We start from the raw sequence: 26794 nt of genomic DNA, 5'->3' as shown, positions 1-26794 counted from the left end.
GAACAGTGATCCCACATCCTGTGGTCTTTCAGCCTGAGATGGATCAGGCAGCTTCCTGCATCACATGAGTCACGATATGTGAAATGAACACTAAGGCAGTAGCTGCAAGGCGAATATTTTTTCTCCAAATTGCTTTCTACTGAGTAAGAACTGCAGCCGTTTCCTAAGTTGCATGTAAAGTCACTGGTGTGCCCCTTCCAACACGTGACAGACTATTACAACTGAAGTCCTGTTGATTTGCTGTTGGCAAAATTTCTATGAAATGGGAGGCTCACTTTGTATCCAACAAAATTCAAGCAATGTTAACTCCTTGTACATTATGCTCTCACTCCCTGAAATGATATATTTATATAAAAGATCAGAGATGAGATGCCACCTCATTTCTCCTTTTTTATTTCTTTTCCATCATTCTTACGATGAATGCGTATACATTAAAAAGAAAATACTCCTTTCTTTTTAAGGTTGTGTAAACATTTTTAAGGCTGTGCTAAGACGCCTTCATTCAAAAAAGCCTTTGTAAATACAGAGTAGAATATACAACAACTTCATATCCACCTTGGGCTCCTCAACCAGAAGCAGCTAGTGGTACTATACATCACAGAATCATAGAAAAGTCCTCTGACTGAGCACTACTGAAAAAAGCCTTGCTCCACCATCTTTGCACCCTCCCTTCAGGTATTTATATACGTGGATGGGATTCACCCTTGAGCCTTCTCTTCCCCAGGTTAAACAGTCCCAGCTCCCTCAGCCTTTCCTCATAGGAGAGACAGTCCAGTCCCTCCATCATCTTTATGGTCCATTGCTGGACTTCTTCCAGCAGCTCCATATCATTCTTCTCCTGGGAAGCCTAGAGCTGAATGCAGCACTCCAGATGAGACTTCACCAGGGCTGAGCAGAGGGGAAGGAACACCCTGTTTGCAGCCAAGATACCAGCAGCATTCCATACAGCAAGAACACCACTCAGGTTCATGTTCAACTTGGTGTCCACATTAACTCCCAGGTCCATTTCAACCAATCTCCTTTCTATCTGCATAGCCCCCTGCATGTACTGGTGTGTGGGGCTCTGTAGGCACCTCATTCAAGAGATGGGACCATCACGGTTATCACAATTTATTACTTGAAAAATCAACAAGGCATCAGTCTCAGAGTCCATAGATTTAGTAACAAGTCGCCATAACTGCAGACAGTCACGAGTTTCAAAGTTACATGGCAATTCATAACTTTCTGGTCCAATAAGCAATTAACACAAAGCTTCATTTTGACTTTGTAACCTATCACCTTTGGTATTTTTTACTGCATTGTGTCTGTTTCTCAATCAATAACTTGCTAGCTCACGTACACACATGTACTTCTATTATAACATCTAAATTCTTAACTTAAACTATAAAATCACATTACTATACTTAAAAACCCTTCACCATATCACCCAATACATATTCTTACTTATAACTATAGAAACACAGATTTATAATTCTTCTGCTTAAAGTCTGTGTAGCTTTGCCACTACACCAACCCAAGCTCTTTCCAGGGGTGTAAATCAAACTCATTAGTCCCTGTGGAAGTTTCTGCTCTTCTGTTTCCCACAGGGCTCTTCCTCGCCAATTGCAGGACTTTGCACTGCTTGCTGAGCTGGCAGAAGTTCCTGTCAGGCCGTATCTCCCACATGTCCCTCTGGATGGCAACCATCCCATCTGGATGACCTATTAGCCACTCCTCCCAGTTCTATGTCATCAGCAAACTCACTGAGAGTATACCACACCCTGTCATGAAGATGATTAATGGACTCAGTGGACCCCTGGGGTACACCACTGTTTTCCAGCCTCCAACTGGACTTTGCACTGTTCACCACCACCCTCAGGGCCCAACTATTCACCCTGTTTTCAGTCCACCTCAGTGTCTCCCCTTCCAGCCCCTACAGCAACAGCTTGAGGGGCTGTGAGGCTCTTGTAAGAGACCACATCAAAGGCCTTACTGAAGCCCAGGTAGACACTATACCACTCTCTTCTTCCCCTATCTCCTGGGGCAGTAATTTAATTGTAGAAATTTACAGGTCAGTCAAGCATGACTCTCCTTTGGTGATCAGCCATGCTGATTACTCCTGATGACTTTCTTGTCCTTCATGTGCCTGGATGTGATTTCTAGGATTAGCTGTACCATTACTTTCAGTGTCTTAACGTGAAAGGTTTATCCATAAAGATTCCTCTATGAGCTGATGACTTATTTTTAGTGAACGGCCTTCATGAAGTGAATGTGCAACCAACTGTTTTTATCAAAATGTTTTTTTCTGTTTCTGAACAACAAAACCAACTATGCAGATTAAAGTGGATATTGAGCAAAAGGCAGAAACAATTGAAAGGGTAGCTGTGAGCTCATTCTTCTCTACAACCCATCTTCTCATTTTTAATTCTACAAGGGTATTGGGAGACAAATAAAAAAGGTGGGGGGTGGGGGGAGAAAGCTGACCATCCTTCTTAAGTGAAGAAAAATGTAGGAAGAAATCTAGTGAAGAGCACAAAGGGCTGGATGAGGACAGTTTCCACATTAATGAGTTACTACTCCCCTTTCTTTTTCACAATTAATCACATACAAATGATTCTGTCCTTTATAAAGCAATTCTGCTTGAAGTGTTTACTATCTAGAGTAAGTTACATAATGTCTCTAGTTACATTATTCTAAAGGCAATAAATTCCTTGGAGCCAACCTCCTCCCTTTTCTTTCTGTGAGACCATAGAAGCCTTCCTTTTCCAGCTCTTACTTGAACATACGATTAACCATAAAGTTGGCATATCACAGAAGGTGCCCATGGACTTTAATTTTTTATTTAAAAAAAACTTTCTCATAGGGAGAAAGTTTTACTTAGCACAACAGAATCAATCATTTAGTGTTCCAAATTGAGTTTATTCATTTTTTTGTGCATTTTTTGTTAGCAATTCAGTATATTTCCTCGCTTTGTGTTAGTGTTGACTGAGAAGTGCTGCTAAGAGAGCAAGGGGCTTGGAGCATGTGACATACATAGAAAAGATGACGGGAATGTGTTTATCAAGACTCAGAACAAAAAAAAAAAGGAGAGACAAATCTTATTCCCGTCCTCAACAGAGTGATTATATTAGAAACAGAGACAGTTCAGGAGTAAACAGTAACAGACATGATTTGGAAGACACGAAATTCCAACTAGACACATAAGAATTTTTCACCACTGTGGTTGGTCAAGCCTGGAAAGAGTGGGGGATTCTCTGTCCTTGAGGAGTATCAGAACTTAAAATTACCAAGTCACAGAACAATTTAGGTTGGGAAGAACCTTTGAATATGAGTCTTTATCTAGATAAAGCCCTGCTTACAGCAAGGCTCAAACAGGCTTACACAGAAACTTCTCCAGTCGAGTCCTGAAACCCTCCGAAGTTCCACAGCCTCCATGGGCAACTTATTCCAGTGTTTGACCACACTGCAGGTAAGTAAACAAAACAAAACAATCCAACATCTCATCCAAATTACACATTACCAATATTCCAACTTCTGTCTCTCGGAAACAGCCCTCATACCAAAGACAGGAAGTGAAAGCTGTAGTCTTTGAACCCTGGAAACCTTAAATACCACATTCCTCCCTTGCCCTTTCTTGAGAAAGACAACTCTGTAAACTTACACAGATTTTGTCTTCTACTTGAAGATAACTAATGAATCAAGAAGCAGTTTACAGAGCAAGCAACACAACCCATTTCATCAATTTGAGAATTTGAACTAGTTTCAGAAATGTATTATCAGTCCTTAGGAAACTGAAATGAACTACAGTAAAGAGGAAATGAGAGCACAGAAGTCAAGAACATGTATTTTATCTACAGTAGTACAGAAGTATATAGCAGTTTGCTGAAGGAAAATATATCCACTGAAAGTTCTGCAGCTGCACTGGATTGGCTTGTTTGCAGCAGGAAAACTGCATGAATTTTATGGACTCAAAAGACCCCATAAAATCAACTTTTGTATTAAAAGGCTAGAAGCATCATATGAATCTAGTGCCACAGTCAAGAAAATAGGGTAACAGTGTGAGACTGAAAGATTTCCCGGACTTTCAGGACTTTTCCTTCCAGAACAAAGTTGAGGCAAAGAAGAAAAAAGACGATTCAGTGCTGCCAAGGTAGCGTTCCTCATTTTCTGTCAGCACACAGTACCATCCCTTCTAAAAAGCTCACAGTTCTCATCCCAAGCAAATGCCACAAAAGCTTTGCACCTGGCACACTGCAGTGGGCTCCACGAGCAGGGCACTGCAGTGCAGCACCACGCACTTGCAGCTGCACGGGGCTCACTTCTGCAGCACCACACCCCTGGCAAGCTCGCGGGAACTCTGTGCCAGGTGGCTCTGCACACAGCATGGCACCATTCCCAAAAGGCTCTCCACAACCAATTCCTGGGAAGGAAAAGCACCGAGAAAACCTACTGGACTTCAGGAATATCACATATTCAAAACAGACACCGAGTGCCCTCGCTTTCACAACGAACTCTTGGCTCCACTGAAACAACTCTTGGCTGAAGATGTTTTCCACCGCTTGCCACTACTGACAAAGATGCAGGTTTGATTTAAAGCTGTTCCACAGCTTAGGCAGAAACTTAATGATGCAACACCCTGCAGCAGGGTTTTCTGGTTGGTTTTCTTTCCTGAATTACAAATGTCCAGATAGTACAGAAACAGTCCCTGCCTGCCTGAGGACTGACTGTGCCTTTTCAGCAATCAGTGCTGGGACTGCGTGCACTGCCAAGAAGGATGGTGACAGGCAGTAGGTGAGCTGCTCATTACTCCTCACCACATCTTAGCCACAGCACTTCTGGCTACACTGTCACCTGCAGTCAGCTTTCCTCACTGAAACTGAGTGCTTTCCTACATCTGCTCCTTCAACCATAACAATTCAGTATCTAACACCACATTTTCCTAGAAAAAGTTGCCATGGAGATTTCTTTATGGAATTAAAATGTTCTGGGAGCCTGCAGAATCAGCACCAACATTCACAGTCTCAGCAAGGCTTAGAAAATTATTGGTCTGCTGGTAATATCCACAACCTTCGTAAAAATGAGAAACAAAAAATGACTGTAACATGGAAAAAAAATTTCAAAGGGAAAGTTTGCCCTTTTTTGGGGGGGGAAATTGTACCAGAACTCCCTACCAAAATTGTATTTACTTGGTTTTTACATTCATGGGAATACATGCACATTCATTAAAAGTCTGCACAAAGTCAGAAACCGAGATCAAGCTTCAAATAAAATTTGCATTTTGTTCGTGTTCCTTCAGTTTAGTGTGTGCACAGACACACTCACACAAAAAAACCCAATAAGCAACTCCAATAATGCCAGAAAGTGACACCATTTTAACTAATCCTGGTGAGGACTTTCAATTGAGTGGTTCCCAGTAACGCCACTCAGGTGATATAATATTCCAAGTCCAAACTCTATATACTGTACATAAACCTTCTTACCAACTAGGAGTCCAGCCAGAGCTAGAGCAAAAGACATCAAAAAGGTGCCTTACATAGGCACTTCTATGTAAGACTCACTTCTAGCAATAAATTCACATTAATCTCTCAAATCTGCCTGACTCAGGTGTAGCTCCAAGAGAAGACCATGTAATGTCCAGCCGTAAGGGCAGATCAGGTGTTGCCCATTTGGCACCTACAAGAGACCCTTTCCTTTCCTCCTCTGTAAGATTAGCCCCTTAACTCCAGTTCTCCAGCATTTCAACAGTGCAAGTCATTACATGGTCTCAACTCGTGGGATCTAGCAGCCTGATTAACATGACCTTCCACAAAGCTAAAAACAGTGTGCCAACACTTCCCTGAGGAGGAGTTTTTCATTCATATTGATGCGAAGACAAAACAGAAAGGGAAGTATATTATTACAGAGTTACTTTTTTATTTTAAGTGAGGGTGTTGCTGAATCCTTCTTACAACCAGTCTTTAATGAGACTTGTTCCAAAGCTAGATGCTGTCAAAATAGACTACAATCCTTCATAGACTACAATCCTTCTTCCTCATTTTTTTTCATGTATTTCCTGAAGAGCCTCTATTCATCCAGTGCAGCCCTCCAGTCACAAGAGCGGTGTTAACACACCTGCACAATCCCAATGAATCACATCTCTGTGACTAATTTGCCCTGCTTTCCCCATACTATATGCTTTTGTGCGCAGACGTAAGAGATGGACCATGTCCTGCTGCATTTACAGAAGGGCAAGAGCCTCCCTTGTCAGGCTTGTCACCCAGACATATCTGCTCTGCCCCTTATGATCTTTCATCTTCAGGTTATGGTAACCTTCCATACCCAGTCTAACAGTCTCCTCAGCAGATCAGTAAGCCTAGTTTGTAAAGTTACTCTTGTTCCACTTTGTTAAATTTATTCCATCCCTGCTGAGTAGCCCTCATTTCTCTGGTCCCAGAAGCCAAAGCCCCATCTTCAACAGAAGCCATACAGTCCATGTCTGCCCAATCTTTCCTCCTCCCTGGATTGGGAAGACAAAATCTGAGCTCCATACCCATCAGCCTCACTTCTAGACCTCTGTAGTTCCTCTTTATATGTTCCAGGTTAACTCCAGAGCAGTACTCTTGGTACCCACAAGGAAGAGGAAGAAGAGGTCCATGTTAGGAGGCTGGACAAATATTGTCCAAGCATCTGCAACAATCCCAGATCCCAGCACCTACCAAGCAGTAAAACTCCTGAGACATCGGGTGAGATCAGAAAATACATGCCTTAATCATCCATGAGAAGAATCTTCAGTGATCTGTGATTGGTACCCATTACTCCTGACTCCAGGTACAGCACTGTTGCTAGAGTATAGTGTCACCCATTTCGGAACAGGGAAGTGTAATAACACATGAGATATTGGGGATGGCAAAATCTTCTGCGACTGTTCACTCAACTCGTTTCCAGATTTTCACTAACACACAGCTCATGCTAAGGCCTGATGTAACCACAAATCTGTGGCCAGCTCTCATTCAACCAAGGATCCTTAAAAGAACCTGTCTGTCCCCACAGCGTGAGACCATGCTGGTCACCACTACCACTCATTTTCCCTCTTTTGTGTGAGCACTAAATTCAGGCTCAGCTGACTCTGATCGGTCTTGTTGATCCTCACCAGTGCTCAGGATACTGTATGTATTCTGAAATTGAAGAACTGCAGGTGGAGCGTATCTATGACTTTTTGCTGCCAGACGCCACAAGCTTTCAGCCTTCTCTATCTCAATAGTCTCTGTCCACTTGGTCTCCAGCTGTCACTCCCTCCTGACCTTGTGTAGCTTGGGTTTTCCACAAATACCACATCAGTCTCCTCTTCATCTTCTCCCGCCATCTGGAATCTCAGGACCTTGACCACAGCACGTCTCCCACAAGAGTGGCCACCACTGCCCTGACCTCCATGAAGACAGAGGAGCTCTTTGAAGCATGCAACATGGATATAGGACTTCTTCCTAACGGAGCCAAGGACTCTGATGTGCTAACGGCAGTCCTGCAGACTTCTTCTACATCTTAATGGATGTCCATGTGCTGGACAGTATGTCCTGCAGCTTTTTCAGAATACTACTGTATAGTCCTCAAGCAGATCCACATAGTCTTAAGTGGAATTTCTAGGCCTCTTTGCACTTCTGCTGCAACAACTCTTTTGTCTCATTTACCACACTCTGTGGGCTGCACTCTGGCTTCCTTGCTCTTGCCCTAACAGGTACATTTTGGTGAGAATGTGATCTCGCCCACATCAACATCTCCCTGAGCACCCATCACCCAGCTTTTAAAGTGCTGCTGCTGCTGTACTGCCCTGCCACCCATACTCCTCTCACAGTGAATCTGACTGGACTGAGCCCTAAACAACCTGATCTGGCTTTAAGTAAGCCCTCTTATGAACAGAAGGTTTGAATGAGATCATTCCAGATCCCTTGCACTTGAAATTGTTCTGCATTTCTATGTCAAGGACCCTGATGAATATACACTGAAGTTCAACTGGTTTTATTTTAACAGCAAGCAATGAACAAAGCAAGGATCTGTTACCCTGGAGATGTAGAAATGCATTCAGCATTGTTATGGCACACAGCTTTTGGAACAGGAAAAGAAAGAACCTCAGTTTTGCTCTTTGCAACCTTTGTGTAGGAATGAGGCCAATTAAAAGGCCCTAGACATCATTTACATGACTGTTTACAAGATGTCCAAGTTACACGGCCTGCACTGTATATTCTATTGACAGATCACTACCAAGGGAGCTAAATAAAGCCACTGGCTTCATTAAACCTTATCACTTTTCTGTTGTTTTTCTTCCTGTGTGACAAAGTCAATCATACATGTTCTGTTGCAAGATTAGAAAGTGGCCTAAAATTCACTCAGTTTCAATGTCTGGCTGCTGAGCCTTCTCAACCACATCAACCACAAGCAGGGATTTTTGTAATTCTACAACATTCTGTAGGAGAAGAAAAAATAAACAGAAAGAGATAAAAAATCTTCTATCACTTCTATCACAACAACATGCACTAAAATCCTGACTGTCCAATGTGAAGGTAAACTTTCCAACTGTCCTTTTGCAGGAGTGCTTTCTCCAGGCTGACATTTAGTCCAGACATACTGCCCCTGCTGCCTGCCTCCCCAAAATACCCAACACAGAACATAAGGAGCTAAGACTCAAAAATCCCCACATGCTGCTGAAGTATTCTTATTCACAAGCTTCACTTAATCACACTTCCAGCTCGTTCCCTAATATGTTTAGAGTAATGTGTCAGTAATCACATAAAGTTTTCTGTCTGAAACCTGAACCAAATCTACATGACCTATAGCAGAGTTTTACAGAGCAGGGCACACACTACATGGCATGACTGAATTACCCTAGAACTTCTACGAAAAGCTTAATGTAATTTTGTCTAACCATACAGAAAGCAGCACAAACTAAAATTTCCACAATATCGACTTCCCAAAGTAAACAAAGCATTAGAAAGCTTGTACAGAGATTTCACATATGCACTCCTGGGTTGCAGAAGGAGAGTGGCCATCTATTCATTTACTTACTTTAATGTCTTTAATTGCCAAGTTTGTGGGTCACTTTTACCATCCAGGAACTAAATTAGCATGACAAAACAAACATGAAGCTTGGTTTTACATACACACACACACATGCTCCCAGCCTGCAATCTCCCTCCTTTTTAAACTCTGCCTCCTGCCCCTTACTTTTCAAGATAGCAGAAGATATTCTGATCCCCCTTTCTTCACTTTAACTCTCCCCAGAACTGCACATATTGAACAGTCAAGCTTCACATTGCTGGCTCATACTCCCCCTTCACTCTTTTCCGCCTGCTGCTTGCACATACTTATACCTCTGCAGAGCCTATATGACACTACTCTGCATCTGCAAAGCTCTCTCATCCATGTCCCCCACACAGAAAGAGGCTGTTCCCTTAGTGGTAGACACAAACCATTTCAATGTCTGCCTGCTGAAATACCAAAAATGGAATCAGGAGTGAGGCCTAGAATAATGTACACAATTCAAACCAAGAATCCCTGAACAGATGAAGCTGTTATTCAAATTTACTAGAGTAAGTGAAGAAAAAAAAAGAAGGTTCAATATTTTAAGTCTGTATCAAAATTACCGCTTGTTTTAAATGAGAGTACAAGAGTAATAAAATAAAATCTTGTAAAAAGCTGACTATTTTACAACTCAAAAGAGATCTTTCCACTTGATACTTACACTGATCATTTGCAGAGAACCAGTTTCTGAAAAGATTGTATTTTTGTTCACAGCTTTACAGGCAAAATTCAGAAGCATCACAAATTTTAAGCAGATGAACTAAACCAACAGAACTATTCAAGTATAGTACTGAGTATCTCCTAAAATACTGGAAAAAAGCTTGCCTAGCCTGGTCACCTAAAAGGACAACCAAGCTTATGTACAGCATGCTTTATAGCTTCCTTTCCACATACAAAGCTTAATACCAATATTTTAAAATTAAAAAGAAAGAATATTATAGCTCTGACAGACTTGGAACAAACAAGAAACAAAGACCAGACCACATGATAATTATTCCCAGATTTCCAGTGTTCTGGGATTCACATGGTGTAATTAAACGCATTTTAAGATGCCTTTGCTTTAGTCTTTTTGGTATGTCACAAAACATCTTAGAACTTTTTTATCAAGGCTCTAAACTTAATGTCCTTCTACACTTTTTGATTTGGATACACCACTCTTCATTAATATTTCATTGTTCTAAGCATACACAAGAGCTCAGGATATTCCTGAGGTGCTACTAGGTGGTAGTACAATTTCTAGAAGGAGCAATGACAGTGCCACACAAGAATACACAGTAGTGCAATACTCAGCTGTTGCATAGTCTTTGCTCCCATTCTGCTTAGCAGTTGCTGCCTTCGGGCTCACGGAGAAATTGGATTTGTGGATTGTAAAGGGAAGCAGGTGAACATAACAACACTGCAGTAGAACAAAGGACAGGTAGAAACAATCTGTCCATTAGACCAGTAACATACCGTTACTCCAGTTAAACCTGGGCCTTTTCCTTCAATTAGTTTATATATCTCTTGAAGTGCTTCCTCATCACTTTTGCCTTTAAATCGCTTCTTGGAGAGTTCTTGAAGAGCTTCCTTAAACTGTTCAAAAGTAATAGTTCTTACAGACTTTCCCCTGTTGAAACACACAGCAATTGAAAGAAATTACAAGACAGTACAAAAAGCATTCCAAGAATAGCAGAATGGTTTCAGTTTACCACAGTGAACAACAGAAAACTGCAACAGAACAGGAAGACCCATGCAGCCAATTTATGGTGTCAAATAGAACATATCCCAGGAATATCACTTTTTTTATATGTACATCAGTAGACAGCACTTCATAGACTTCCCTTGATGAATGTTCAGAAATAAAAAGGAAATAAAGGGACTGGGTCTACTGTCAAAATGCCTGCAGCTCATCAAATTAAATACAGTCTCATTTGGTTGATCACTTATAAAGCCTGCATGTATAAGACAAGAACTGAAGCATCTTAGGTAAGTCTTTTTATTTACTACTTTTTTATTCCACTTTGAATAACTGGTTATCATATTATTTACAAGTCACCATGTATTCACAAGTAAATTAATTCTACTATTGCATAAAGCAAACAATTGAAAAGCATTTAAAAACTTGAAATTCCTCCTCAATCGAAGACTGACAAATTTTCAACTGACACATTTGAATTCAACACCTGTTTTCCTTCGTAGACCATCACCTTCAAAAAACATTCACAGATACACAGAAAATACAATACAGTAGACCAGTGAACTCATGAATCTCCCAGAAATCTGGAGCTGAATACTTGCTGTAGTTTTCACTAATAGGAAGACCATATTTTCACATTAGTAAATTACTTACCTATATTTACTTTTAACTGAGAGGATTTTGCTGTACAAGTGTGTGGTGCAAAATCTGACTAATGGGAAATTCACACTTTACGAACACCAATTTATACCATCATTCCTGCAGATCTTTTTTGGTCCATCACACCAAAGGGTTCAGTTGATAGAACTCTTACAAAGCATTCACTACAGAGATGTGTTTAACCAAAAGGAGGTTAATGCATGTTTTTTTTCTAGCATTTTAAAATATTTAGTTCAGGCAGGAGATAATGTTGTGGAGTATACACTGTTCTACTCAATTCCCTAATATTAAACAAGTTTTAGTGTTCCTCATTTTAAAATCCATTTTAAAATTTTAAACTCACAGCATTAGTGAGTTTACTCACCATTTAAAAAAACCCAACTATTTTAGTTTTTATGAATTACAGCAGACACAAACCACACCTTTCCCTGTATTAGTAAATTACATATTCTCTGATCTTTTGAACAAGAATTTACACCCCAAAATTTAGCAGATCAAAACAGAACCATTTTGAAAAAGATGTTTTGATACTTATGTTGATATAATCTTAAATAGTACCATCTTCAAAAGCAGAAAATGTTTACAACATTACAAAACTCTCAAAGTTAAAGTAATATTTGAGAGTCCACGTTGCTGGGAAACATGCTACTATACAAGCTTTGTTTGCTGCTTGAGCATTTCTTTTTATGCCAATTTAGAGAACATTTCAAGCAAATCAGGGGAAAAAAATAACCAAGCACCACCACACAACCCAGACCAGTCCTTTCAACAGAGACAGCTGTTTATATAGGAATAAACAGTAGATGCTAGGATAGTGTGTGCTTGCAACAGAAATCTCAGGCTAGAAAAGCAGTATATAGAAATCTAATTTAAATTCAAGTGTCAAAAAGACCATTATGAAGGGAATTTCAGTGATAGGTCATGGATTTATCTTTGATCTTCTCTTACACACCTTCAGTGGTCAAATCCCTCTCAGCTGGAGGATGCCTCCACTAATGAGACGGGGAAGGGAGATTTCTGGTTTAGCAACCAACAACTATAAAGGGATTCCGACTCAATTAACTAAACAAAAAATGAAATTTTATCCCAGGCTTTTAAAACAAGGAGAAAATGGCTATTCAAAACAAAATTCTAAGGGAAACACTTTACATAATTGCAAACACTAAGGGAACCCTTTATATAATTGTTCATTACTAATAATTCTTTATTTTCAATGCAGCCCAACATACGTAGCAAACATCAGCAACCCCCACAAAATAAACTTGATGTGTTTTTTGACCAAACATTGCTGTTTGCAACTACTTGTCTGCTTTAGGTAAAGCATGTGCTGGAGTATCTCACAGGATTAGCTAGTAAAAGAACATCATGACACTAGAAATGAAGAATATAATCCAGCATTTCATTAATCAGAAAGACACGTGGAATAAACTGCAATTAGCTACCTGGAATTTCTCCAGGATTCTCATTAATAGGATTAACATCCCTCTTCTGATTAAACATGTCCAAGAACTTTTAAGTAGCTCAAGAGGTCAAGACTTCATTTTGTTTTGCCTCTCATATAAAAAAAGAAAGCATTGGCAATCGCTGCAAAGCTTCAGCACAACAACACCCTAAAGCCCTAAATTCTCTACAGACTCACAGCCAAGTCTAGCCACACAGGCCTTGCAAAGGCAGTTTTCTGCAGCACATAGGTTTAGTTTCGATCATCAGTCAGGATCATCGCAATGGGAAAGAGAACGAACACTTTTCAGCAAAACCAGCAGAAATTCGTGTTGACTTGTTTATTTTTCACAGAATATTCTGAGCTGGAAGGGACCCACAAGGATCATCGAGTCCAATTCTTATGTGATCAAACTCATGACCTTCTCACTATTAGCACCATGCTCTAACCAAATCAACTGATCTCAGAGTTTTAGTAACACATGAAGATTTTTTTGGTTCACATGCATTAAATAGAACAGCATAACTTTTTTTGTGTGTGAATTAAAAGGAAAAATACATAAATATGGCTGTCAAAGGGAACAAAGAACACTTGGTCTAAGATACAGGTATACCTACTGCTCACATTTGGTCTTTTCCCTGTCACTTACACGGGGCAAAGAAATGAGTGGATTTTTCCCCTTCAGCTTAAGGTATAAGGCCAAACTGGACACATATAGACAAATGTAGTATTGCAGCTAAAAGAGAAACAAATGGGCATTGTAGCTGATATTCTCTACCAGGAACAACATTAATTGGAGTGATGTTAAAAATAGGATTGAGAGTAAAGGACTTTTACAACTGTATCCCCAGTTTTTTAAATAAAACAGCTTTAATTTTGAAATGTGTTATCTTTTTCTACACTCCAAAAATACCCCCTCTCACTCCCCCATCTATTACAATATTATCAAATCCACTTGTATAGCATCGTAATTAACTCCAAAACTGTACAGTTGCAACATATGTCAAGTCTTGTGGAAAACCCCAAGAACACAACGTGCTCTGGCACTTTTGGTATGTGAGGTATGGTACATGTATGCCATGTACCAGCATCTAAATTACCTAGCAGCAATCCTACACCCCTCCTGTCTCTAGAGACAGTCTTGAAGAGCTCTGAGCAGTTGCTGTCATCATGACTACTAACTACTACAGCATGCTCCCCTCGCTTCTGTTTGTACAGTCATGGGTTGAATGTATAGGAGACCACTGATGGAGTAGGTAGAAATGACAGAGGAAAAGTCTTTCAACCAACCTTGATTTACACTCTCTCCAATCCAGGTCCACAAAAACACCCTAGGGATAATTACTTGGGAGTACTATTGGATGGAAAATTGGACATGAGCCAGCAACATGCACTCACATCCCAGAAAGCCAACAACCATGTCCTGGGCTGCATCAAAAGCAGCGTGGGCAGCAGGGCAAGGGAGGGGATTCTGCTCCTCTACTCTGTTCTGGTGAGAACACTGGAACACTGCATCCAGCTCTGGGGTCCCCAGCACAGGAAGAACATTGACCTGTTGGAGCAAGTCCAGAGGAGGGCCACAGAGTTGACCAGATAGAAGGAACACCTCTGCCATGAAAAAAAGTTGGGAGAATTGAGGTTCTTCAATCTGTTGGAGACATGGATCCAGAAGACCTTACTGCGGCTTTTAGGGGGCTTACAAGAAAGGATGGGGGCAGGCTTTTTAGCAGAGCTGTTGTGATATGACAAGGTAATGGCTGTCAACTAAAATAGGGTAGATTCACACTAGATATAAAGAAGACATTTTCAGGAGGGTGGTGAAACACTGGAAGAGGTTGTCCAGAGAAATGGTAGATGGCCCATCCCTGGTCAGGTTGGATGGGGGTACGAGCAACCTGATCTCATGCAATATGTCCCTGCTCACTGGGGGAAGGGCGAGGTGGTGGTGTTCACCTAGACGATCTGTAAAAGGCTCCCTCCAACTCAAACTATTGTATGAAAAATTATAATCCTATGAACACTGCATAACACACAAGGCTGTCCCCAGTTAATTTTCACCTGTTCACATTCAGGATACCCCTTCCTTATAGCAGCTTTTCGGACCTCATGAACTAAAGAAAAAAACCCCAACCCATAACCCCCCAAATAAACTAATTCCTTTCTATTAAGCAACTGCTACAAAGAATCAGCTTCTTTGTCTATATTTGTAACTTTTTTTAGAAGCTCATTATAAATACCTCGTTTCCATGGGAATAGCAAAACAAATATATTCAGTTCCATTTTCCAAGTGTTACAAGTTCAAACAACTTGTCGACAATTAAGTATGCCAAGGGTGATCGCTCAGCTCTTAACACTCATCTCTTAGGTTTAGCATTCCAGAGAGTTAGTATAGAAACAAGAGAAAAAACTGTACATTAAAAAAAAAAAAAAAAAAACCTAAAAAATCAGACATCGGAACGAAAATTAAAACTGACCAGAAAATAAAACAAAATGGAAAATAGCAACAAACAAGGGAAGGAAGGAGGGAAAAAAGGTTTTTACAAATCTAGGTGTCATAAGGTTGGCCACATCAATGAAAAGAACAAAATATATGATGGACATTAATACTAAAATATTTTAAAGCCCTATACTTCATTATGACACAAAGAAACCTTTATGTTTAGAAAGGATACATTCTTACATACCATTCTATTTTAAGCTCTGCTTCTTACAACAAACAGAATTACTCTAATGCATCATCCTTCAGTGGTGGAAACTGTGTTCATGGCACACTAATGACAACCTCCTGTATCTATGCCTACACTTGGGAACAGAATGAACATACTCAGAAGAATTATAGGAAGCTTCCCATCACTTCCCTTTCCTTGGTAAGTCTCTCCACATGTGGCCACTACATATTGGGAGATTCTGAAGTTTGAAATCCTCAGTTTGCTCTTGGGAGCCCAAGCTCACCTATACAAAAGCATCAGTTCTGTGTCTAGACATTAGCAGAGTAAACAAAGTGCGAAGTATCAAACATTGACCCAAAGTAGATTGGAACAGCAAGTGATGCAGTTTTCATTTGCAAATATTACTACTAACAGTGCCTTGAGTTCTTAAGTGTGAAAGTGTACTGCTGCAAATGGATACTTGAATACTACTTGGATTAACAGTTGTCCACAACTTCAGCTGAAAAGCTACACAATTACACTCCACACACCCAATACACAAAATTCTTGGCTAGTATTAGAGACCTTCATCTCCAAAGCACTAAAACAGCTCAGTACTAATACAACAGTCTACAACTTAATAGGTCCTGATGTAATCTCCAAGCTACCCAAAGTCATCCTAAACTCCCATCACAATAGGACGTTTTTCTATTTTCTTACATTGAAGATAGGAAGGAAGATGTAGAATTACTGAGAGAAGCTTCTATTTTTGTTAGCATGCCAGGGAGGATTATGGCAGGATACAATAATCAGGACTGTTCTGCTGTGGAAATTGTCATCCACTCACAAAGGTCTAAGGAGTATAGTAGGTCTGACAAGGCTCTAAAAACACCATAACTAGAGGTGGGAGCCCAACAGATGTTTTTCCATAAACTCTAACAGAAGGAGTTTTGTTTGTAAGGTTTATTTATTCTAAATTCACCAGGGACTTGGGTGTCTTGATCAACTGAGCAGTCAAGTAAAACTCAACAGCATCTTTTCTTGCAAAGCAGAACAGGACTTTGAGTACTTCCTGTATTTATTCTCTTACCAAGGCAGTCTCATTCATTCAGAAAACAGAATGAAGGACCAGGCTGGCAAGAGAATGCATGAGCAGCTTATTTATCACAGTTTCTGACTTACTGGCACAATAAGACTGATCAGGCTATTTCTGATTTGCCACTATTGCTCCCACATCTACATAGGCAACTGCTAACCAATATTAAACATTTCTAAATTATCAGAAGTAATCATTGAAAATTATTCAAATTAATGATATAAAGGCATCATCACTGAGAACAAGACCATTAGTCAGGCGTTTCATCCTAAGGGGGTATCCAAAGGCATATTTCATAATGATATTCAGCCCTGACTTCAAACTTCAGCTGTTTCTCTTTTATCTTAACAAGCCATACTAAAAAACTCACTACAGCTGAAACTTACTGATTTTCACACAAAGACTTTTCTTATTTACCACTTTACAGCAGCAACTTTATTATTATTACTGTTACAGCCCAGAGCATTCACCCCTCTTTGTTTAGTAGAACAGATATTTTCTCTTACTTGCTACTTGCAAAAACACCAAATCTTCATGATATGGTCTATAAACGTAATGTATGTCAATAACAATTGCTAGTGGTATTTGTACTGTACACTTTGACAATCATAAGGTACCACAGACAAATTCAAATTCCTTGAAGCAAAATAGGTTTGTACTAGTCTCTGCAAAATACAACACTCATCTAACAGATGTATTTTTTTCCAAAAATGTCTGCTGTAACACTATAATCACAAAGTTCAAGGCTGTTTAACCAAGAAGCAGATTATGCTGCGGTGCTGGTGGTTTATTTTTTTCTGTTTGTGGTTTACAATTTTCATTTTCTCCTCTCTTATACAGCTCTGAATTTTTGCTGGCTATTAGCATGATAATTCATAGCCAAGAAGCCCTGAACTAAAGGTAGGTCCCTAAGTAGCTAACCAGCCTGGTAGAACCTTGCAATCTAATGGAGTATTTAAGATATCCTGTGAAGGTCTGGTTTTTGCTACGTATCAGTCAAGAATAAAATAAAAAACCTGCTAGATATATAGTGCAAAAAAAACCTTAAAAATGAAAAAGAGAACATTTTCTTGGATTAAACTGAAAAATGTATGATTAACCCAAAGCACAGGCTTGTGTATAAATTTTACAAATACAGCTGAAGACAGATGAGCAAACGAAGAAAGCTACTTTAATACTGTCAGGGTATTTGCACTGCACTAACAGCTCTAAAGAGACGTGGCTAATAAAACAAAATTAAGGTAACAAAACTTCGGATATCACTTCACATCAGACTTCTGCCCCAATTAATGGGTAGAACTGGGATACTGAAATTAGACATCTGTGTGTTGGTTCAAGCAGGAGTAATTTGGCAAATTGTGAGGAAAGAGGCATAGAAGATACCTTCAAAAAAATCATCCTAGGAAGAAGCTACAACAGATCTTCAGCTGAAATAGTGGTCACTTTTGAATGCAGGGCTATTTAACACTAGCGGATTCTTCTGAGGGGAAGAGTACAACTGACAACGAAGACATCCAGATGACCTTCACAATTAGTCTCTCTAAGATAGACAGCATCTCAGCCAAGTCACACTACAGGATTTGGACTAGACGGCTTCATTTACCATGACCACAGGGGAATGCCATTATCAGTTTTTCAAGAAAGAAAAACAAGGCAAGCACAATGCAGTACAGAACTCTCTCACTGTATCACTGCAAATAGTCATGACTTACAGAAACCTCTCTGGGAGTGGGCTACAAGGGCAGAACACCTCAGATCATTCACTCAGAAACTGAACCTGGAATGGCCAGTTTTTCCTCCAGGTGCTTTTGTCTCATTAATGAGCAAGGGTAAAGCAGCATATGCCCAGTTTATTCTAAGTATCCAAAACTGGGACAGCTGCTACACTATGAAAACCTGAAGCAAGAGGATGTCAATGGCTCACTAAACCAGCAGTTGATACCTTTATTAGACTTCATTGCAACTTAAATATTTTAGGCTTCTCTTATGAAAACAATTTCCTGAGACTTAAGCCAACACTTCTCTCCTCTTGACTTTTTTTTCTATCCTATGTGCTTCCTATGTGCTTCACTCATGGTGAAAATTCATTTCCTTTAAAATAAAACCTGAAATTTAAGAAAAGACAAGCCCAACAGCTATGACCCTATCAGATAAAATAGTACTGGGAAGGGAACGAAGGGGGACTGGAGAAAGAATATGATTTGGCAAAAACATTAATAAGTAAAAGCTTCCAAAAGAAAGCAAATCCCAAAATGAGTTAAAGGGGTTGAAGAGATTTAGGGGGATTTGCAAAGGATGAGGAAAAGAGAAAGTCCAAGCAGACAGCAGGTCTGATAGTTATATACGGCTTAGATTAAAAGATTAAATTAGATTAAAGAGAGTAGCAGAATCCAATTATTTCACATTTGTTTGAGGTTTTTTTCAGTTTAAGAGAACAAAAATAATGTTACATTTGAATATTTAATAATGAAGATTCATTTAATGGTTAGCTACTGATAAAAAGCAGTATTAGGAAAACTCTGTGAAGCCTGAAGAAAGCACATACCCCAACTTACATCAAAGGAGTTTGCAAGTGTATCTGGCATGACAGGCATGGACCAGAGTCTGGAAAGAGAAACGTGCTACCAAGTAGTCTGAGAGTACTTCAGCTTTTCCTTGTTACAGAAGAGAGATCATCCATCTTCTGGTTGTCAATCCTGTGGACCCTACACAAAGCATGTAAAAACTGTATACACACAACAGATAAAAGACAATAATCTTATCACTCCTTAGAATGCTGTCTACTCCTGTGAAAGAATCCAATAAATGACATAAAACTTGCAGGTAATGTTGTTCAGTAACATAGAAATCCATCCCTTGGGTGTATGAAGGACTGATACCATTTGACAGCACAATTTGGGTGGAAGTTAAGACAGTAAAGGACATGGCAGGGGTGAGTGAAACTAGCACGAATATTAGCCAAAGTACAGAAAGATGTAGGAAATTAGGAGCAATTTAAAAAAGAAGGCAGCAGATAGGTCTTCGACATATGGTAGGGGACAAACTAGTGCTGAAGCAGAAAGACAATGCCTCAAAATCAGGCTGCCGACATATATGCTGGTTTCTTCTCTAGAAGGCTCAATTTATTTGCTGTTCTCTTTGGTTCTTGTCATCTTAAGGATATGCACTAGGCTAGGCATACACACAGACCATAGGGAAAGGGAGCAGAAACTAAGCACAGTGTAATAACCCAATACAGTGCACAGCTGCCAGAGACACTGCTGAGCACATCCAAAATACAAAAATCCAAGAGGATGATCTCATAGTGCTCATTAAGTCAGCCTCAAACAAAATAAATTAATGCAGTTAAGAACAGTTGAAGATTTACTAATCAGTCTTAACAGCCAATCACTTCGTCTGTCAGTCTTCCCCAGGCTCAGCTTACCACACAAGCTAGTGGTAACAAGCTATTTTCATACAATAATACTTACCATTTTATCTTCAGAGAGCTGAAAAAGCTGATAGAACCACTGCAGTTTCAAAAGCTCTTTCTGCTGTTGAAGTGCAGGGGCTTAGGGCAAAGGCATAACAGCTGAGAGGACAGGGCGAAGAACCAACATCACCTGTACTTCCTCCACCAGTTAAAGAAGTGCACATAAACACACTGCCTGATAACCCAGGGAAAGAAAAGTAGGATACACAGATAAGGCATCCTCCTACAGGTCGGCAGCAATCCCATGTGAGCTGACATGTCTCATTCATGTCCCAGAACAAAAAAAACTAAAAAACAAAAAACCAAAAAAGAAACAGCACAAAAAACCCCAGCATTTGGGTTTCTTTTGATTTTCTCTCTTGATTTCACACTTAGTGTTAAAATATTTGGTTAAAAATGAGACCAATCAAAGTATAAGAAACAACATCCAACACAAACACTGTTGAAAGAAAACTAGAACATTGTGACAAGCCATGACCAAGAGTAAGGTCAATGCTGCATGGCCAAACATCCTCTAAGCACAAAGCGCATGCATTTGATCCCAAGCAGTCAATCCACAGAAACTATACAAAATTGTTTATAAGTATGACTAGAAAAAGATTCGCAAGGACAGCTTTCAGATTACTAGCTATTTTTCAGGACTTCATTTGTATTACTAACCTGAATTTATATAAATACATGACACTCAGAGATAGGAAAAGAGGCACAACCTAATGAACTTCCATGTTAGCACCCTCAGGCTATTGGTAACCTTACTGCTTTCTCTCTACATACAGCATCAATATTTTGACTGAGTTGACATTCAGGGAAGACATTACCTTTTTTCATGAATCAGTTAACCAAGGACAGGATATGACATTTGACAGGGGAATAAAAAGCAGAACTTTTACAATAGAAAACAGAGTTGCATAAGACAGTGCTGGTTTTATTAATGAGACCCAGAACAGAAAAGCTTCATATCTAAGAACTAGATATTGAATGGTTATATGGTATGACATCCTACTCAATTTAAAGAAAATTCAAAGTCAAGGGGATAAAGAACAATGGCATTATTAAATAGGACTGGACATAGTAACACCTTAACTCTTAAGTCTCAAGATACTAGAGCTTAAATTATGCTTTCATTAAGAACTGAATTGGACTTTGAAAGTAAACCATTGCACAAGGGACAGAATAATAACTGAAGCCAACTCTTTATCATGGAACAAGTAAGCATCCAAGCTTCCTTCTAGCAACATACTACCCAAAATTTTTTCTCCTCTCAGTTTTTCCTTAAAATTACATTAAAACAAAAACCCTAATTTTATGTGCTACTAACTTTCCTGGAATTTCTTTCTTATTTTCCTCCCCAGATTTTGTGATGCTTCAGTAAAAAGCCTGCTGTGTATCCTTACAATGTCTAATATTATGAGGGATTTTTAATTTCCAGACAGGAATTTAATAACTACCAAAATTTTGAGCCATTTTTCCTACACTGAACCAACCCACATCAGAGCAGCATGCAAAGTACAATGCAAAATGGTGGCAAGGCAAAGGGTGAGTATTGCGAGGACAAGTTTTTAAATCACTATGAAGCTCAAGTAAAACCACAAGTACAATTTGAACATTTTATGGCTTGTTCTTATGGAGAAAGATGTCTGGATCACTGTTTCAGTGAGGCCTCTAACAAAACTCCCATCCTAATTCAGAAATTACACTGGTCAATATAAAGAAAAGAGGTCCCTGGCTGATGACAAGAGAAATGAAGGAAAAGGGATGAATAACACAACCTTGAATTCATATAGAGCATATTCACTCTACTGTTCAGGCATGGCAGCTGTTTGTTAACCACCATACTGTGCCAGCATACAGCAAGGTTACTTGTGTTTCTTGGCCAAGAAATTCAGAAAGCGGAGTCTGATAGCTGAGGTACCCAGCTCCAAGACATTCCTCCCTACCTTCCAAGTAAATATTTCCAGTTGCAGACTGGTTTTCAGTGAGTTTTTTGTGAGAAAAGTACAATACCATTTAATACTATGCATAAGAAATACTATACATATTTTTCAAAAATAGCTTTGCATAGTTATTTCTGAAACATAATTTAAACATTAAGCAACACAGCTTGATCTATTTGGGAACTGCAGCCAGCTCAGCAGACAAGCTCAGCAGTAAGCAACTCATTGCTTACTAAAATGCTACTATGGAAGCCAGAGCAGCAGTTCAAGGTGGAATTTTCCTTTAGAGTTTAATACACAGAATTTAAAACCAAAAGTTTTATCAGATTGTCTCAATAAGAAAATATCATTGTCAGATGGTTTTACAACAGCAACATTCCAGTTTTTCAAAGGATTTTACAGAGCTGGATTGTTTTCCACATCAAATCACATCTAACCACAAAGGCAATTTCTGAACCCAGTGACAGCTCACTGATAGTGAACTCTCTAAGTGAAAAAGTGTGTGTTTGTGGGAGAGGTTGTTCCAGTGATTCTGATGACAGGGAGAAAACACAGATGTGTATCTGCTAACATTTTTTGCTGGCAATATGAGAAGGTGACAGCATTAAAAATAGACAGCTGGCGTTAACTGATGCCAGGATGATCTCAGTCTGTAAGAGTCATGGACCATGGTTGGAGATAGAAAGGTGTGAAACCAAGAATGATACACCAAGTGAAAAAAGAGAAACTAACTACAGTGTTAGTCCATATCCATAGGTCACATGCAGAGAAAGCCACAAAACTGTTTGCCATAACCAAAAGCCAAGGACCAAATCACCACCTTCAAGAAAGAAGAATCCAGACTGCAGATATGCAGAGAGAGATTTTCCCTTTCAAAGAAAACAAGAAATATAATAGAAATAATGAAGAAACTGCATATTTCTCCCCTACTGGAAGATTGCCTTCCCATATGAAAGGGAAAATTGGATTGTCACAGCAAAGCTCTAAATATACAGTCCCCAATCTTGCAGAATTTCCCATTCTATGTCTGTTTCTTGCAAAGGAGATTTCACTCTTTGTTAAACCTACAACTTCCACAATTATGTCCTGCTCCCCATGTCCTTCTTATCTTCATGTCTTCTGAAACAGCAGTTAGAGATGTAATTGTCTGCACTGGCAGCATTCTCATTTTACAAAACAAAAAGCAAGACAGAAGAATAGGTAGACTGTGGCCAAAACAGTCTCCCAATCAGTTTACAAACGAGAGTAGGAGAGTATTTGAAGAGGTATCCTCTTGAAGAGAACAATATTATCTTTAAAAAGTGCAGATGGGCAATATTAAGGCTAAATTATAGAGCAGCAAAACCCATGTAACACTTGCACATGAGAGCACCTCGTTTCTTCTACAGATCCACAAGTCTAAAGCCAATTACATATGTCTACCCATTGCCAATACAGAGAATATTCTTTAGTAAGTTCCTCTGCTATGCCTTTACCATTTCTCCTTACCAGATCTTGTGGAGACAGACATCTACCCTTGCACAGCTTAGGGAAAAAATAGCTAATGCATCTGACCACTTATCTTGTATACCTCAAGAGCCATCTCTAGGCATTTTCCATCTCAACACAAGGTTGCTGCAATTGACAATGCAACCCTCAATCTGAATGAAGATCCCCCTACTAATCAAAACCAAGAACAACTGTAGGAAGCCCAAACATACCTCGCAAGTAATGAAGGCACGCCTGTGAGCTCAGAGACCTAAATAATTCAACATAGGCAAAGCACTGATTGAAGAGAAAAAAATACAGATTTTGCAAAGCACAGAGTTTTATCCATCTCCTGACAAAAAAAAAACCCAACTCCAGAGAAAGAGAAAGCCTGCCAAACAAGTAGTTACAATAAAGCTACATTCAGCTTCAGAAAGAAGCCATTTTGATTCCTTGGATGAGAGAGACTGATCCTCCCTCTCTGTGTCCAAAGCGGGGAACACATTTTCCAGATGGAACACTCAGTTGTGCCACAGAATCTGTAGAACAGTCCATGCCAATAATGCCTTGGCACTTTGTGAAAGCTATAAACAGAGAGTGACCAAATTCTCTATAGGGATCTATCACCTCCCCTGGATTAAAGATCTATATATCGGTCTTTACAGTGCTGACCCATGTGCATTTGAAACCAATCCAAAAGAAAGGCAGAAAATTATGACGGTTGATACCAATACAGATATTCTCTCATTTACATCACACTTCTCTATTCAAAACATGCAAAAGTTCACAATAAATGGAGGTTTACCCACATAGTTGCAGACATCATCATCACAAACCAAAATGATAGGAAACGATTGGGAAAACTCCAGGACGTTGGAATTAATTGTGGAAGCAGAGAGGAGACTATAAAAGAGCAAGCTTTTGGAAAACTGTGACTTATTTAGACCAACAGCTACTGAAGGAAGGTATCAAGCCAGAGCTGGGTAAGATGTGCTGCCCTCTTGATTTTTGCTATGTACAAAAGGGTACTTTCTGTTCATCTTACAAACATCAGTACATTCTTACACCAGCAATCTCCAGCAGCTCTCAGTTACTTACATTCAGAAAATGTGGCTTCACATCCATTTTTCTTGGATTACTATATCAATTCTGAAACTAGTATTATTCTGAAACTAGTATTTTCTTCAAAGCCTCTGATTTCACCAGCAGAAGCAGCAAAGTATTACTCCAAACTGTCATCCACTGGCATGTTGGTGGAAGAATATTTAATGTATCTATTCGCACAATGTTTTGTATAGAAGGGCAAGTTTTCTAAATAGTGGGCATTTAATGGTGCAACTAGTATTAGACTTCTGTGCTCTTATTCCAATGAATGTCAGAAAACTGTCTTACTTTCCAGGTATATACTAACTTATCTGTGGTACAAAATCTTCTGAATGAGGACCAGTGATGAATTTCCAGGGGATCTAACTCAACATATGGGGTCTCACCCTCCACCAGCAGTGCCAATAGGGTAGATGCTGTTCATAAGCAAATCAAGTATATCCTCACAACCTATAAAGCACAACTGCAAACTGGTTCTTGCGAGAAAATAAGATGGTACGAAACCAACAGATTAACACAATGCCATGTATATATACACAGTTCAGCTCTATGTTTTGTGTTGCATATACCAGCCTGTGCAGGTCTACTCTGAGACCTCCCAAAACACACAAGTGACAAACATCTTTGCAGGGTTACATATTGGTCATTTTTATTACAGAACTTCTACATTAAGAATGTTTATACAAGTAGTCAATTTAAACTACCTTAAGTACTTGATGAATGTATTTATGGTTATTTAATGTCTCATAGTAAGGACAGCAAAGCCAGTAGGAATTCAACAGCAAATGTTTCAGGCTAATGTTCTCCTTCAATTACTTAGCAAAGTTTGACAGGGCAGAACACAACCAAAGCAAGCTTTATTCACTCCTGAACATCTTATCCTACACCTACAGAGTACCCTATACCTACACGCCAACAAAGCCCTGAGATCGCAGCTACAAAAACTACTATATGTCTTTATATCTTTCTAATCCACAGCACTTACAGGATGTCCACCCCTTTAGAGGCATTAGAAGCCAAATCCTCACACTTCAAAGCTCAAAAAACCCTCCAGGTTTTCAAATGGAGCTCAACAAAGATGACAAGCAGAAATTCTAGCCAGAAATCTTCTGAGTACATGCAAATCAGGTACACTATGCTTCATTTTCTTAAACAACAGCATATGACAATTAATAATGCTGTTGAGAGGTTAGTCAATAATATAACTCCTTTAAAAACCACTATATATGCTGCAGAAGCTGTGCTCTTCAGCAAATGACTTCCTCTAAGATTAAGAGATCACACCTGGGGCAAGCACATATAGGAATCTAATCAACACTTGGCCTAAGTTATTTGGGTAACTGGTCAGAAAGTATGCCTTGTCACCTTCTTTATCTCAAAGCTTTGACAAATGGAGTTGAACAACCTCCAAAAAGAGCAAATGTCGTGTTAGATAACATCAAGTCAGTGCCCCTAACATTAAAGAAGTCCAGTTCTCTAAGGGTAGTCCTTAAGTCTGACTGCTCTTTTACACCTCTCATGTTTACCACAGGTTACCATCACTTCACTGTCCACCTGGACTATGGCTTTCACAGATTAGTACTCAAAGACAATGACTGGGTGACACAGTATAGCATCTAAAAGGGAAATAAAAGGAACCATCTTCCAAGCATGGATGAGATACTGTCTTGTTGGGCAAAGAACACAAAACTGTATCAGGAAAGGAATTATCAAAATTGTCCAAAATGGCCAATGTTGACTGAAGCTGCAGGCAGCTGGATTTGCAGGTCAAACTCAAAACCAGAATGTTTAATCAGCACACAGAGGTCATCCTATTCAGTACAGAAATCGGAAAACCAAGCAGCTTACTTAACTGCCTAGTACCCTCTCTATAGCTTTCTCCATCTGGTTAGAGGAGTCCCAATAGGCCACAGTCTTTTGTCTTGGGGGGGAAAAAAAAAATCAAGCTAGTTCTGTGCATTTTAGATCAAGAGATTTCCCAGCCATGACATTCACTTCAGCATAATGTAAAGCTCTCCCATTACTCTCATCTGAGGAAGTGATGAAAAAAAAGCAACCTGTCTGGAAGAAGACAGCACAGTTCCATCTTTTCTGTAAAGGTAAGGAAATTATTTCTATTTGTTTTCCCAACAAAGTCTTGGAAAAAAAAGTCATGCTATTTATGTATTTTTAATAAAGGATGAACTGCTGAAACACATGGCAAATGCACTGGCTCTCTCAAGGATCTACTAAACTGAATACTCTTCATTGTTCTTTTTAAACTAGTA

General features: G+C 39.4%; 1 protein-coding gene across 3 annotated transcripts in view; it reads right to left on the bottom strand.

Moving 5' to 3' along the window:
- The window catches only part of LOC121672012 (tubulin polymerization promoting protein), an 86717-nt gene that overhangs the window by 33872 nt on the left and 26051 nt on the right, over window positions 1-26794 (bottom strand). For all 3 annotated transcript variants that reach the window (XR_006018722.1, XM_042044400.1, XM_042044398.1), the window contains exon 3: window positions 10483-10636. Coding sequence is in view for 2 of the 3 variants with exons in the window: in XM_042044400.1 (XP_041900334.1) it covers window positions 10483-10636 (154 nt within the window). In the remaining variant the exon portion in view is untranslated. The remainder of the gene's footprint in view (window positions 1-10482; window positions 10637-26794) is intronic.

Source organism: Corvus kubaryi, unplaced genomic scaffold (assembly GCF_017639235.1).
Source record: "Corvus kubaryi isolate FWS band 111438036 unplaced genomic scaffold, C.kubaryi_AGA036_p1.0 37398, whole genome shotgun sequence".
Lineage (NCBI taxonomy): Eukaryota > Metazoa > Chordata > Aves > Passeriformes > Corvidae > Corvus > Corvus kubaryi.
Note: the sequence above shows the minus strand (reverse complement) of the source record. Positions and strands in the feature narration are given on the sequence as shown.